The 15,789-nt window shown below is 46.7% G+C and overlaps 1 protein-coding gene across 1 annotated transcript; it reads right to left on the minus strand.

The window, feature by feature from the left end:
• Positions 1–947: 947 nt before the first annotated feature.
• Positions 948–11,942, minus strand: alg6 (ALG6 alpha-1,3-glucosyltransferase). The gene is made up of 14 exons (XM_057037954.1): positions 11,733–11,942; positions 11,402–11,486; positions 11,226–11,315; positions 11,041–11,129; positions 10,880–10,962; positions 10,487–10,551; positions 9,946–10,131; positions 8,968–9,103; positions 6,749–6,834; positions 5,814–5,898; positions 5,589–5,659; positions 4,558–4,626; positions 3,035–3,227; positions 948–1,598 (listed from the first exon to the last, which is right to left on the minus strand). Exons 1-14 carry the CDS (start codon positions 11,815–11,817, stop codon positions 1,404–1,406), a joined length of 1,518 nt encoding a protein of 505 aa, XP_056893934.1. The 5' UTR covers positions 11,818–11,942; the 3' UTR covers positions 948–1,403.
• Positions 11,943–15,789: the final 3,847 nt, after the last annotated feature.

A 15,789-nucleotide genomic window follows, 5' to 3' on the forward strand; every position in this document is an offset into this window, starting at 1 on the left:
TGTGAAGAAGGGAAGCTCTTACGAGTTTCTGAAATCCATCATAGGCTGAGGTACTGACAGAAAAATGGTTTATTAACAGATCACTTTGCTTTATGGAAAACAGGCTTCCTGTTTCCTTTTTTGTCAACACTGTCTGTGTGTGTGTGTGTGTGTGTGTGTGTGTGTGATATCAGCAGTGGGGTTATAATCATGTTTTCCTCTCCCCTGTTCCCCAGGTCTGTGTTGCCGCGGCGCCTCGCCCGTTGACAGCAAATGGAATTGCTCTTCACCTTCTGTGCGTATGATCCCGCGGAGATCAGGCGGGAGATGAATGTGGAATCAGCGCTGTCAGTCGGGAGGCTGGAATGTCTGGGTAGCCGTCACTCATGTGCGGGCGAGGCGTCTGGGATGGCGGCGCTTCTGCCTGTCAGCTGACAAATGTTGATTCTACAGTAACCACAATGCAGCAACGCTGTGCAAATAATGTTCTTGCAGATGGCAACCTTCATACCCTTTAGGGCTAAAAGTATGCAGTCCTTCCCACCTGTGCACTTTAACACCTTTTGAAAAGCAAATTTCTTTGGGGGGGGGTTGGTTGTATGCCTTCCTACACAGCACAGAGGTCTCTTTATTTGGCTGAGGCCTCGCCGCTCCACTCAACCTATGAGCAACAGCTGGTGTTGGCAGCAACATTTCCTATTTCTGCCCAAGGTAGATCGTGTAGCTCTCACTTTATCACCTTTAGAGGCCACGTGAAGGACAAAGCCGGCGCTCGTAAACAAAACTAATGTTTTGCTATGAGGTGATGGAGGTTTGATGCTGCGCTGCCGCAGGCTTCGTGTCGTAGGTTAGGACCTAAAACTCTGAACTGGGGGGGGGTCCATTTCTGTACCAGTATTGTCTTTGTTTCTGCAGTGGTTCATTTAATGTTGGGTGAAAAGTCATCAATAAAATGCAGCAACGAAAAATTCCTTTAGGTCATTGAGAAATTTATTTACACCAAACTTTTTTGTAGAAAAAGGTCACTGTAAAAATAAACAGTATAACAATTCTACATCATAATGCACCAGACAGCGCATATATTAAAGCACCAAATATGAGCTACAGTCAAAGCCTCAGTGTTTTAAATGATTACCATTAAAACCAGTGTTGTCTGCTGGGGCCTTATTTTGCTGCTCCTTCTAAATGTCTCATCTGCACAGTTATGAACTATTATTGGTCCAAAGAGGGAGAAAAAATTCCTCACAATCATTAGTTTTTAGGAGATTATTTTACATTCATAAGACGCCACCAGGCTTTATCCAAAATAGCTTGGGCGACACCTCTGGGCATCCCTAAATCTCCAGCCAGTTAACGGTTTTGCTGGGTTTCCACGGGCTCAGTTTTAAAGGCGTTTTTGGATACAAAATTAGCCAAAAAGCTCCTCATTTGTTCTTCTTGTGGCTCTTTTTGGCGGGTTCGCTGAACTGAACGATGTGAAAATATATCAATAATCCCACGAAGTGCAGGAAGGAAGCAGCGGACACCAGGACAGGAAAGAGGTCAGGCAGACGGGGTGGAGGAGCCAGGGTCACGCTCGCCGCGCTCAGACCCCCCATGACTGCAACGCTGGCGTAGAACTGAAAGAGAGAACGGACTGATGTTAAGACACCTGGATCCTTGTCAGGTTGTAACAAACATGGGATGGACATTCTGGATGTGCCATTTCTATGATAAACACTCCGCAAGATGGCGATCAATAAAAATGGCTGACTTTAATCCAGATCTACTGCTCAAATAAATCCATATTCTGGAGCAGAATGATTTAAACTGCTCCCCTATCACGCAGCATATTGATCCCTGGACGACTTCCATTACATTGATGATTTGAAAGCTGCCTTAAAATAAGTTCTGCTGCTGCAGAGCCGCCCGTCCAGACGGAGGCCCGAACAACAACAGAGCCGGAGGCAGCAGTGAGATCATCGGCGTGTCTATTTGGGCTTTATGACCCAGAGACAAGTTGGTGAGTAAGTTGGAGGAAACACCTCGTGTCCACACACTCCCTGCCCCACCAAACCCATGAAACCCAATCGCCTTAGCTGGGAGCTCGCTATATTTATGCTTCTTGTGTAAATAAATATATCTAGGCAGACCTGTGTTAATGACGCGCACTATTAAAAGACACCTCCTCTTAATCTCCGACACCCAATGGAGCCCCTGTCACCGAGGGGCCGGCAGCGCAGACCCTTCAGATGCTGTGGAAACCTAAATAAGTGATAAATAATTCCTTGGCTGGCAGGGGCTTTCATCCCCGCACAGCTTACACAGCTTACAGCAGCACATGATCTTTATTTATACAGTTGGGTATATCTTCCTACATGGCTGCATTAGGTCTAATGCCATTTTTAAAGTAGTACAGGCCACCTGGGACCATGAAACCAGCACGCCGCCTCAGCTGTACCTCCTCCGCCCGTGTAACAGAGCAGACACACGGCGATGTCGCGGCCGCTGCTTATTTTACTCTTCAGCAGGCGTAATGTCGGCCATGTTCCCAGTAAAAGAACATGAGTCTTCTCCCATAAAAGACTGGTGCACACAGTGGTTACGTGCTAACTAAGGATGGTCACTTTAGAAGAGTTAATATTTGGATTTTCTCACACCTCCACATTAGATCAGACAGTCTATGGAGTACCAATGTGTGAGATCTGGCGCCATCTATGTAGCAGGTTAGTAATTGTTAGTAAAAGTATAAAAGTATCTGTTCTCGGGACGTGCACAAACACAACAGAGCAACATTCTAGCACCCACGGGGTGTCAGGGGCTCCAAGGGTCCAGTATTAAAGGAAATTCCAAGAGAAAAAAAAGGTAGAATTATGGATTATTGCACATTCTAAAAATGCCCTTGAAATGAGCCTTCCTATACTAGTGTGTTTATTTTTAATTAAAGAGCTAAATGCTAATGATCTCTACAGTGTTACATGCAGCGCGTGACAGCACTGAATAGACGTAAACTTGGATGGAGGAGCTCAATGGAGGTTGAGTTACGTGAGGAATAAATAGAGAACCTCACACCGACCTTCCATCTGACGACACAGCCCAGGTCCTGTTTGGGGAGGAAGAAAAGCAGCTTGCGGTACGCTCCCAGTCTGAGCTCGGCCTCTGAGCAGCGCTCCAGCGCAGACAGCAGCCGGATGCTGAGGAAGAGGAAGGCCAGCGAGGTCACGGCGTACGGCACCAGCAGCCCGTCCTTCAGAAGCAAAGGTACCATGCTGCATAGAAGGACAGGATCAGGAACAATTGAGCATTTTAATGGAGAACCATCCAAACAGCTTCATTAAATCACTGTAAACCTCATATGAGGAAGTGGCACTATTTTAACGCCACACTGCCAAAATGCATCCCATCGGATGAGAAGGGCGACACTGAACCGCAGCGGCTTTTCATCCTGCAGCCGTGCACACGCAGCCTGAGCTCCGAGGAAAGATGGCGCTGACGTTCAAGCCGAGCTCGCCTTAGTTTAGCGAAGGGGCACGGACAAGAACAACAGTTGACTCACACAATCGCACGTCGCCCCCGCTTGTAAAAACCTACGGGCCTACAACAAAGCACTCATTCTGATTTTAACTCCCACAGATAAGGAGCCATTCAACAGATAATTGTTTCACAATTTGGAAATACATACTTTGCCCATTTAAGCAAGACTGGCTACATTCTCCTCTCCTGTAATTGCTATGGCTAGGCATCCATTATCCTAACAAAAGATGTATTTTTTTATTTAATAGCAGGGTCTGTAGCGGATGCAGATAATGTGGAGTTAGACTGTACTGGGGAGCAGCTCCAGAATGACCTCCTGTCCCTGCACACTTAGACAGCAAGCATGCAGACTATGCCATGTAATCCCCTGATACCCTTATACTAAACCACACGCACAACAATTAGTGCTGCCGGAAGAATTTAACAACAGCTGGTGAAAGTTAGGCAGAGCACTCGCAGCACGGTTCGCCTTTTCTATTCGAGGTTCTCAGCCCCCGACACACAGCAAGTCAGTGTTTATGTACATTTGTTCTGGCTTATTAATAGATATCAATGAAAATAAATGTTTGACTTAGTTTAATGACTGGCGCTGACGGATATTTGGTGTCAGCACGTTCAGGAGGGATGAGCTTGTCCTGTAAACGTCCCAGACACATGAACCTCCTTCACTTCTCCGAATTTCTGGGTTTTGCTACAGCTATAGTGATTAATAATTAAAAATATGTCATCACGTTTCGTTGATAGTGCCGAATACTGTTATTCTGTTTATTCTGTCACAAGTTAAACAAGCTAACGAGCATAAAGTGTAGCTAATATTGTAAAGCAACAGGGACATTCAGAATATGTTTTTCATCCCCTATATAAATGTAGCACATGACAGTGTAGTTTATTAAATATTTACAATTAGTAGTACTAGTTTTTATTTTAAGATTAACTATGTTGCTTGTTTCTGCCACTTTGTCAGGATATTGACAGACTCTTGGCCTTGTTTTTGTCCAATAATATTCCAACGTATCATGTAAAACATCACCAGAAATAAAGGTTTCTCCACATCTTCAGCCTTACCTGAATGTCGACACCAGCAGGAACCAAACACTGATCAGGGGAAGGTCATTTAGCAGGAGACAGACGGGCCTGGAATTGCACGTGCACAGTGATAAATGTGCAATAGTTATGTCACAGTAAAAAGGTAGCAAAGCATTCAAGAGTGGAGTCGGATGGGAACTAATATCATGTGTAAATCAAAACTAACCCGATAAGACATCAAAACCAATCAATTTTTGACAGTGTCTCACAAGGAAGTCAAGTGCTTTTCTGTCGCACGTGGAATTAAAACCAGCGTGTGGATGTTACTCTGGCACTAGTGACACAGCAGCCGGGAGGTTGGCGTGCACGCTAAACTTTAGGTGCCGACGCGTTTCAGCAGAAAGTTGCCATTCTGAATGTATCTCTCACATCAAAGCTCCGCCGGGCCACTGCTAGCTGATGCTAGCTGTGCACTGTGAGCGACTGGGACGCTTTCCACCATTCTCAGAGCCCGTAATTACAGCCGGTGCTCTTTGGCGATCCTGTTACAGCCCAATAATTGATCCTGCGCAAACAATGCCCTGAGCTGTCGCCTGCCATTCTTTCCTAATCCCTGGACATGCATTACTGATTGATTTGGGAGGACAGGTGCGAGGTATAACTCAATAGTTAATAAAGCAACAATCTATCCTAATCTAGATTAATAGATGAGCCCAGATCTAGGAGCCAAATCCCTCGCTGTCAAATCTACGCCACTCTTCAATCTCAACCGACGGGCCCGAGAGATTTGTGCGGGTGGTAGCGAAGTAACAAATCTCACAAACGTGAAAGGCTGTGTGTCTCACACATGAAAGTGCTGCCATCACTCTGATAAATGCGTCTAAACTCTGTCACACCCCCAGCATGATGATGGAGGTTGAATGACCCCCAAAGTTAGCAAGAAGACGATGTCACTTCCACCGGTTGCACATGCTTGTGGTTCACATACAGAGAGATGGGGGGCTCCTCTGAGCTCAGCAACACACAGGTAGTTGGTGATGTTGAGCCAGGAAATCCAAACCTTTACTCACAAGGCCGGCAGGAGGATAGACTTCTCGTGGACTTGGTAGGAGAACAGGAAAAACGCCAGAGATGAATTAACCTGCAAATGAAAAGAAAAGAACTGAGAATCCGAGTCAGCTTCACCCACCCGCCAAGTGTTTGCGGATATGCCGATAACACAAATCCAGTTTATTACGGAAAACTCAAAGAGTTGAGGTGAAGAAGTCCAACCCGGCACGGAGGAGTCTACTTACCAAAGCTAGCTTAAACTGCCAGAAGGTGGGCTTCACCAGGAGTCTGACGGAGGACGGCAGAACCGCCAGGAGAGTGCAAGCAGTGCTGAAACACAACCCAAACAGCTTAAGATCGGCCTTCTCGTGTCCTGCTAACCTAGCGAACAGCTTGGCTTTGTGGGAAATGCTCAAATACTGGCCCCCGGTTCGGGTTAGCAGGCCCTAGTTTAACCCTTCAATTGTCACCTGCTGGGGGTGAGGCCAGCGGAAGGAGGCGAGTATGTGTCAGAGCGAACGTGCGGAGGGGTCACACGGGGGCGGCGGGCCACAGACAGGGTGATGGGAGCAGAGAGTAAGAGTGAAGCAAGTATAAGTCAGTATAACAGGGAGTATGTTCTGTGTAGGGCAGGGCTTTGCAGTCCGGAAGGACACGGATCAGTTTGCACAGCTGATTCATTCTCTGCAGCGTAAACCCACACCAGAGCATTTAGCACCACACTTCCTGTGCCAAAAAGACAAGAGTAGTTTTCATTTGTTTGAAATACACTACAGTCAAAGAAGTCCAACTTGATCCCCGGACTTAACAGTCTGGCACAAACACATCCACACTCCAAACACAAGACTCCTAAATTTAGCCGGCTAGATTATTTAAGCAGGCTCCACCATGACACAACTGGAGCGTCAACATATTCCTGCCTGTGATTGGAGAGGCTCTGGAACTGATGGTTGAGATAACTCGCTCCAGCACCTCCTGGAATTCTGTAATGAGCAGAAGGTGCAGAGCCTCCGCCCTGTTGCTTCTGCCCGGGCAGTTATCCGATCGCAAATGTCCCTTTCATAATGAAAATCGAGCGGTGGTTGGAATTCTGGACTTGCAAAAGTCCAAACCGATTCAGCTTCATGAATCTTTGACCCTGAACTCAGAGCAGAGGGAGAAGCGGAGGGACGGAGCTTACCTGAGGTAGATCTGAGCGTCAGGGGACACAATGGATCTGATCTTTATCAGGATGTTCAAGCTGCACCATGTGTTGGCCACCTTATCCTGCACGCACGCACACACACACACACACACACACACACACACAAATTAAATTTAATACAGGACAGTGCGCGTAACTCGCTATTTTAAATGACAAATATTGCATTTTGTTAATAATGAATTTATTATTACAGCAAGATTTTTCTATAGGGGGAAACAGATTTTAATCTTTTAATTGATTTTTTGGAATTATTTTACTGCATAATTAGAAGAATTTAATAGCATCGTAAATACAGCGTTTATTTTCATTTGAGCAATGCTTAAAAAACTGAAACAAATGTAGAATAAAACTGATAACTTTAATAAACTGGAGCCCCGATTAAATCCGGGCTTGTTAAACTGCGTGCATCAATATTTTTTAACAGTCTCCAAACGCTACAAATGGTCAGATTCAACGCGCATTAATGCGAAACGACAAAGGCAATCGTCTGTGTGGAGGTCCTGGCAGAAACATTCGAAACTCACACCTCATTCTGTTCAAGTCTCGTCTTGTTTTTCACAACAACCCGGAAGATCACACCTTCCACGCTTGCGAACGACATGGAAGATATGTTAGCTAAAAGCGCTTGGGCTTTATCGGAGATGATGAGGGTATTGCTGCCAGATTCATTTGATTTAAGTGCTTAAGCAGTTGTGCCGGCAGCCTCGGTATCAGATGATCCTGAGGTCCGAGCTGCCTCCGTGTGCCCCGATATCACACAAGCAGACACGAGGTGTCTAGATCAGCTTCATGATTTCCCAGGGAATGGATCCAGTGGGTGGCCCGGTCTAGAAAGCCTATTTCTGGGCCCTCTCTGTGTCTGCGTGCTACAGCTGCTCGCAGCACAGCTGTGTGGATCTTCGAGGCGGCCCGGTCAGCAGCACCGGACCGTCCAGTGTCGTGTTGTCTCAGCGCCTTCCCTCTCCGCTTCCCCGCTCCAAATAACCACGACGGGAATGTTCCTGGATGTCGCTTGAAGGCAACACACACTCTACCTAGAAGCTAGCATGGAATTTCACAGGGAGAAGCATTTGGTGCCATTTTTGTGAGCAGGCAGCAACGTGAGACGGCAGAATGTAGCTCAGTGGGTAAACTTACAACTGTCCTCCTCACCCCTGTCCCCTTGTCCAAACTTCTGCTTACACGCACAAATTCACAATTATTTCAGGACGGGTCGGCCCGGCAGCCGTCTCATGCTTTCCCCGAGGAGGGGGATAGTTTCTCTCGCACCCCGTGTATTATGTTTGCATCATTTCGCGCAGCACGCGCTGCCATCTGCTCCGCCGGTAGAATTTTCAATTACTTCTCACGTCCGTGACACCTTGCGGTCGGTGCCACCTTGGCGTTTGCAACAGGAGCTTCTCCGACGGCGGCTTTCACCGCTGCCAACTCCAGCCTTTGAACCTCCTTTTCCTCACCGTTCCGTCAGGGGGTTGAATCAACATGTCCCTTTGCGTCTTTTCGGGGAAACTATGGCGTCAAAAGATGTGCGCGTGGGTTCCGTGAACACAAGAGCACGCAACAGTTGTCGGTCCACCACGCGGTCCGTCCGCTGAAGCTAGGCCACGGATTGCGGCTTATCTCTATCCTCTCAACGTACAGCCCCAGACAGCAGCACCTCCCCTAGAGTGGACGTGATCTCATGACCTTTCACCGTTTTATTCCACAGTTTATCTTTGATCCTGCAGGGGATCCAAATCTCTGGAGTGTGTAGGCAGTGAGAGAAAGCGTGACGCAACATCGCTACGCAAAGATCCTGTTCGAAGTTCATGAAATCCCGCTGCAGCCGACTTCCCAGAAGAGATGAAATTACCATTAAGTAAAGGTTACAGCTTCTTAGAAAAAGCCCCCGGTAGCTCGAGCCTTTAGCAAGAAGTTGTTCCTCAGAATAAAACCTTCAGATGCACAGATTCATCGAAAGTTGTGTCCGAGCGACTTGGGCCGACGTCATCAACGAAGACAACCGTTTAATGTTTGCGGCGTTCCCGGGTTACATTCCAAACGTCACCCAAACTGAGCTACGTTGTCATCGTGCTGGCGGAAACTTATTGTGTTTAGGTGTAAATGTGACACAAAGTTTCTGTTTTTTCCAGTAAAACGCGGTCGGGATATGAAGCTTCTCAAACGTGGTTTTCATTCCAGAACATCGACTTTACCTCGAAGAGACCTCGAGCCACGGGAAAGATCCTCCTGACCACCTGGATGATCTGACCGGGGTCAGACAGGAAAGGCAGCCAGCAGAGGGCAAAAGTCACCAACACAGCCAAAGTGATTCTCACGAGCAGGAAAAACCTACGGGGCAAAGGTCAACAGACAGGCAGGGGTCACCGCTGAGCGCAGGGGGTACAGAGGCAGAACACACTAAACAATGCCAAAAAAAAGACAATAATAACAAAACTGCAATGTGCTAATGAGAAAGATAAATGTGGGCATTAGATTACATCTGCTCCCGTCGACTGGGAGTCCTCAGACAAACAGCACACACTGTCTTCAAGTCCTAAATTTGGGATTTGACCCTTGGGTCCGGGAATGCAGTGAAAGCCATGCATCAGCTGAAAGTCTTCCCTTTAGGTCAGGCTCTCTTGTCAGCTGGATCCGCCAAGCTGCTGGTTAAGTTGCACACACGGCATAGCTGAGGAGTTTGGGCATGGTGAGAGTGTCATCTGGACATATCTCCTCTCCGGCCCTTCTAATCCAGCTCTCCATTTGCTACTAAATGCCCTTGGTACATTGTTACTAGATAAACAGACACTGGACACACCAGTAACAGCATCCAATCTGATTACCTCAGTCATTCTGGAGATCTCCCGGGGACGTGGCTCTCATATAGGCTGACATTACATATCTGCTATGAGCCCTCAGCTGACATTTCTATGCAGCGTGACAAAAACAGTAGAGCCAAAACAAATAAGGCGGTTCAACAGTCACGACCTCCCAGACATGAAAATAAACCCTCTTGATTTCTGGATGAACTACGCAAGTGGCTGCTTTTTTGAAACACGAGTCGTGATCTTTTAAAAACATACAGGCCTCCACTGGCTCCCGTTTCTCCTTCTGTCAGGGTTCAACTAAACTGTGCGCTTACATTTCATACGTGTGCAAAAATGCTCACCAAAGGGGCGGAGCCTACTCACCCTCTCCCCAGCAGGCCCAGTTTAATGCATTTTCCCAGCAGGTAGCAGAAGAAAGGCAGAGCGTGGTACAGCTCCATCTGTTTGTAGTTCAAAGCCAGGCAAAATGCGACAGAGCCCAGAGCGTCGCGGCCCAGGCCAAGACCCAGAATGGCCCACAAGGCCAAACCCAGGCTCACACCGTTATACCTGATGTGGTTAAGGTCAACTGTAACCTATATACAGCATGATGGTGAATCTGTGTTACAGTATTATATATAACAATGTAATTGGTGCCAAGTTTTTTTGTTTAATGATTAGAAATATGCTTTCATTGGCGCAAAGTTAGCAAACTGGCTAGCTGGCTGCCAAACCATCAGTACATTCAAACTTGAATGAGTTGTGTTTTTAATGGTGCAAACAACACTAAAATGACTGAATATTCTATTTACACAACCAAATTAATGGCTCCATAGTCTGTGAATTCAATCCTGAACACCTCCATTTCATAAGAGGTAACAAAAAGACTGAGCAATAAATAAATGTGCCAGGGCATAAAGGATACTGGAAATGTCCGTAGTCAATGAGGATTAATCCAGGGTAGAGAAGAAAACAGAGCAAAATTGAAACCTGTAGAGAGAGAACATGTAAAAGTGACTAAGCTCCTATTTTACTACTCAGTTTCATTGTTTAATATACTTTTAATTGCAAGATTGTGTTGCAGAGGCAGAAATGGGTCACAAAGATCATTTTCTGATACAGGTTCAGTAAATGACTGTGAAATTTAACATAAATAAATAAAAGAAACTTAAAAAAATGGGAATAGAATGGGAATACACTCAGGAGTAGCTAAAATATTACTAAACTCTACTGTAAAAGCAGTTGGACCTGTCGTAACTTCCTCGAAATGCTTCGTTACTGTCATTATACGTCATTATACACCAGCACTATTTATTACCTGTTTTCTAGCTGTTCCTTCAGTCAGATATAAACAGTATAAAACCACTGCAGGGATGTAGATCAGCAAATCAGCCAGCAGGACTTTGGGGATAAAAAGAAAGTTATGCTGCGTTAGACGTCGACTCTGACCATGGAGACTTTCACGTATGTTTACTGTACCTGTAGTTCTCATAAATAACTTATGTGCAGGACTTTCATAACCTCTGGATTTGTGCAGCTCCACCCATTCTGGGTTTATGAACTTGGCTCTAAAATGCACACAATCAGATGATTTGAATTCATCAATATGGGAAAAGAAGAAAAAAAATCGACAGATCTCCACAAACATTGATGTAAACTCTTACAGGTAAGCACAGATCAGGCTGTGGTAGGCAGTGAGAGGTGGATAGTCAAGGCCCCAGTAGTTCAAGTCATTGTCAGTGGTGTTTAAGTACCTGTGAGGGGACAAATATCAGAGATCTACACCTCATATGTTCAGTGATGCACAGCCAGGGGAATAAAGAGGAGGCTGCACACTGACCACTCCTGGACGGGGAGGTTGTAGGTCACTTCTTGCCAGTGTCTCTGGGCTTCATAATCCCCAAACATCGGAGGCTTCCCCGCCCCTGGAGAGAGAAATGTCAGCTGTTAGTCCATTGAATGCAGGACTACGTCGGTGAATGACAGCTAAGAGGCGCGCACGCACGCACACACGCGCGCGTTATGCGGGTGACGACATCTCAAGCCACAGAGGGGGTTTATAAAGTGTGTAACAGCCTCGCCAGGATAGTGTTCAGACAAAGGTGAGCGGGTATCCTGACATGAACAAATGGGATTCCGCGTGTTTTTGGTCAGATTCAAACACTTCGTACCTGAATAGGAATTTAACGAGACGCCCCATCTCACAACAACGCCAAGCAGCACACAGATCGACACGAGACTCCAGGTTTGCATCATTTCTACAGCCAAATCTAGTTTGAGGGGAAAATGAAGGCTAAAACTCTTTTAACTATGGGAATATCTGTACATTTCCTGTTGACGTCACGATCAAGAATTCGTTGCGAGACCTGATTGGGCACGGCACGGTGACGTCAGGTCAAAGAACTATGAGGCGTTCCCTGACTCCGTGAAAAATAGGAAATTTTCCCATTCTTTGCACAATTACAGATTTACTTGTTTAAGAATGCATTCGTGTTAATTAGCAAAATAAGTATTTTATCCTGTAAATATATTGGTTTGATATTATAATCTGAAACATCGATTTAGCCAATTGTTGATTCCGCCTTGGTAGTCATCAACTACGACGGGTGTTGATCATCGTAGAATTTGGTCTATTTTCCCAGCGAGCAGTAAAGTCACACTATCGATTCATTTTTGCTAATAGGGTTTAGGTTGACATAAAACTGTGATGTTTCTAAATTTAAAATAAATTTGTTACAACATTGACATAAAACAAGTGTAGAGTTATTTCCAGCCAGTTAGTCATTTGGTCATCTAAAATTCTTAATTATCATGTCCATTTTAACACATTTTACATGAAAAATGCAGGTTAAAAAAACAAAACAGACAAATCAATTTCATTTGCATTTTCTGCTTATGCTGCCTGGCATTTCAAGCAGTTAATACATCTAATATGTTAATTTGATTGAGATTGGCTCATACAAAGCAACTAGCTTTTTTTTATTGTCACTAATCTTTTGTATATCATTTAAAATCCACACGTGGGCTCAGCATCGGCCTGAATGTTGCTGTCATTTTTATGAAGAGCCCCGATCCCTACATGTACATACATGTAGGGATCTGGATCAGCTGTTCTGCCTCTTTCTTGTGTGCATGGTTATCCGATACAACCTTGTCCTTGTACGCTCTTGTCAATGTAAGTCTCTGCCCAGGGTTTTATTCTCCTTCGTGACCTTTTCTTCTGTTGACACCATCATCTTTGATACCTGGGTGTTGGGATTTGCTGCCGGAGACATGTTCCTTGTGGTTCTGGCATCAATTATGCATAAATAATAATAAGCACAGACAACTGCTGATTTGCAATGACACTTTCATTACAACGGCAGCAGCCTATAACTCACTGGTACACATTAGTTATTAATGCCCGGCCAAGCCAGCTTTACTTTTTCATTTATTGCTTCATCTCTGCGCCTTTTTAAATATTCAGTTACTGCTGTAACTACATTTACTGTCTGTAATCTCCTCTCAACAGAAGGCTATAGCTTGTGGTAGAGGATGACCTGGTTATTACAGAGGCTGGTGGTCAATGTCACCGTTGTCTGTCATACATGCAGTCAAACAAAATTGTTCTTTGCTGGACTTTTTTCATGTTTGGTGGCGGAGAATAGGGCCCCAAACCAAAATTCAGTCTCCTATAATGGTGGTAAGATAAAGGTTCGTTGTTTTGGGTTTTTTTGAAATCTCAGAACAGTATGTTCTGCGGTCAGAGTGAATTTGATGGAAATGCACATGAGTTCATGAGACTCAGCATCTCATGAGTCACGGGCATTCCTGCCTGTGTCACATTACAGACACTTAACGTGTGTGCTTATGAATTACTGTGTAGACAACAAAGGCTGTGTTTCAGATTATTTTTGTGTTGCCGTGCTCACATGATTACTCCATGCCTGCAAGCGTGTTTTTGGCCATCTTTAGGATTTACAGGCCTTTGAGATCCATTATCGGCTCCTTTGTTTTTGGCAAGCTACATTTATTTTTGAGTTGTTTAAAATTGTTTGAAACCAGCTGAGCAATCACACAATATTTGATCTACAGTCCACATCCAGTTTAAAAGATTTAATTGACAACCACTTGGCAAAACACACCAACAACCTCAAGGCCACTCCAGGCTATAATTATTGATGGTGCAGTGCTGGCTGCAGTGGGAACTCCTTCTCCACTCCAGACTTGCGTCCAAAAAACGTGCAGCTGCCACATTCATCCAGTTCAAAGGTCTTACTGGTGAAATAATGGCCATGAAATGTTACTGTACTTAATCGACCCGTGCACGTGTTTTATTGTAGCAAGATAACAAGAGACTCATGTTTAATGAGCCTTTATTGAATTTGACGTGGCTTAAATCACTAATGTGTCTTTGGGACAACATTGATTGACTTGAAATGCCATCCATCCATCCATCCATCCATCCATTCTCTGCCGCTTATCCGGGGTCGGGTCGCGGGGGCAGCAGCCTAAGGAGAGAATCCCAGACTTCCCTCTCCCCAGCTACTTCCTCTAGCTCATCCGGAGGGATCCCCAGGCGTTCCCAGGCCAGTCGAGAGACATAGTCTCTCCAACGTGTCCTGGGTCTCCCCGGGGGTCTCTTACCGGAGGGACATGCCCTGAACACCTCACCAGGGAGGCGTCCAGGGGGCATCCTGACTAGATGCCCAAGCCACCCCATCTGGCTCCTCTCAACGCGGAGGAGCAGCGACTCTACTCCGAGCTCCTCCCGGATGGCAGAGCTTCTCACCCTATCTCTAAGGGAGAGCCCAGCCACCCTACGGAGGAAGCTCATTTCAGCCGCTTGTACCCGTGATCTTGTTCTTTCGGTCATTACCCAAAGCTCATGACCATAGGTGAGGGTAGGAACGAAGATCGACCGGTAAATCGAGAGCTTCGCCTTTCGGCTCAGCTCTCTCTTCACCACAACGGACCGGTGCAGAGCCCGCATTACTGTGGACGCCGCACCGATCCGCCTGTCGATCTCCCGCTCCATTCTTCCCTCACTCGTGAACAAGACCCCGAGGTACTTAAACTCCTCCACTTGGGGCAGGATCTCCTCCTTTACCCGGAGAAGGCACTCCACCTTTTTCCGGTTGAGAACCATGGCCTCGGATTTGGAGGTGCTGATTCTCATCCCAGCCGCTTCACAGGCGGCGGCGAACCGATCCAGTGATAGTTGGAGGTCACGGGCCGATGAAGCCAACAGGACCACATCATCCGCAAAAAGCAGAGACGCGATCCTGAGGTCACCAAACCGGATCCCCTCAACACCATGACTGCACCTAGAAATTCTGTCCATAAAAATTATGAACAGAATCGGTGACAAAGGGCAGCCCTGGCGGAGGCCAACCCTCACCGGAAACGAGTTCGACTTACTGCCAGCAATTCGGACCAAACTCTGGCACCGATCGTACAGGGAGCGGACAGCCCGTATCAGCGGGCCCGACACCCCATACTCTCGGAGGACCCCCCACAGGACCCCCCGGGGGACACGGTCGAATGCTTTCTCCAAGTCCACAAAACACATGTGGACTGGTTGGGCAAACTCCCATGTACCCTCGAAGACCCTGCTGAGGGTGTAGAGCTGGTCCACTGTTCCACGCCCAGGACGAAAACCACATTGCTCCTCCTGAATCCGAGGTTCGACTATCCGGCGGACCCTCCTCTCCAGTACCCCTGAATAGACCTTGCCAGGGAGGCTGAGGAGTGTGATCCCCCTATAGTTGGAACACACCCTCCGGTCCCCCTTCTTAAAAAGAGGGACTACCACCCCGGTCTGCCAATCCAGCGGCACTGCCCCCGATGTCCACGCGATGTTGCAGAGTCGAGTCAACCACGACAGCCCTACAACATCCAGAGCCTTAAGGGACTCTGGGCGGATCTCATCCACCCCCGGGGCCTTGCCACCGAGGAGTTTTTTAACTACCTCGGCAACTTCAGCCCCGGAGATACGAGAGCCCATCTCCAGGTCCCCGGGCCCTACTTCCTCACTGGAAGGCGTGTTGGTGGGATTGAGGAGGTCCTCGAAGTATTCCTTCCACCGATCCACAACATCCCGAGTTGAGGTCAGCAGCACACCATCACCACTATACACAGTGTTGACAGTGCACTGCTTCCCCCTCCTCAGGCGCCGGATGGTGGTCCAGAACCTTTTCGAGGCCGTCCGAAAGTCGTTCTCCATGGCCTCACCGAACTCTTCCCATG

This window comes from Takifugu flavidus, chromosome 7, assembly GCF_003711565.1.
Source record: "Takifugu flavidus isolate HTHZ2018 chromosome 7, ASM371156v2, whole genome shotgun sequence".
Taxonomy (NCBI): Eukaryota; Metazoa; Chordata; class Actinopteri; order Tetraodontiformes; family Tetraodontidae; genus Takifugu; species Takifugu flavidus.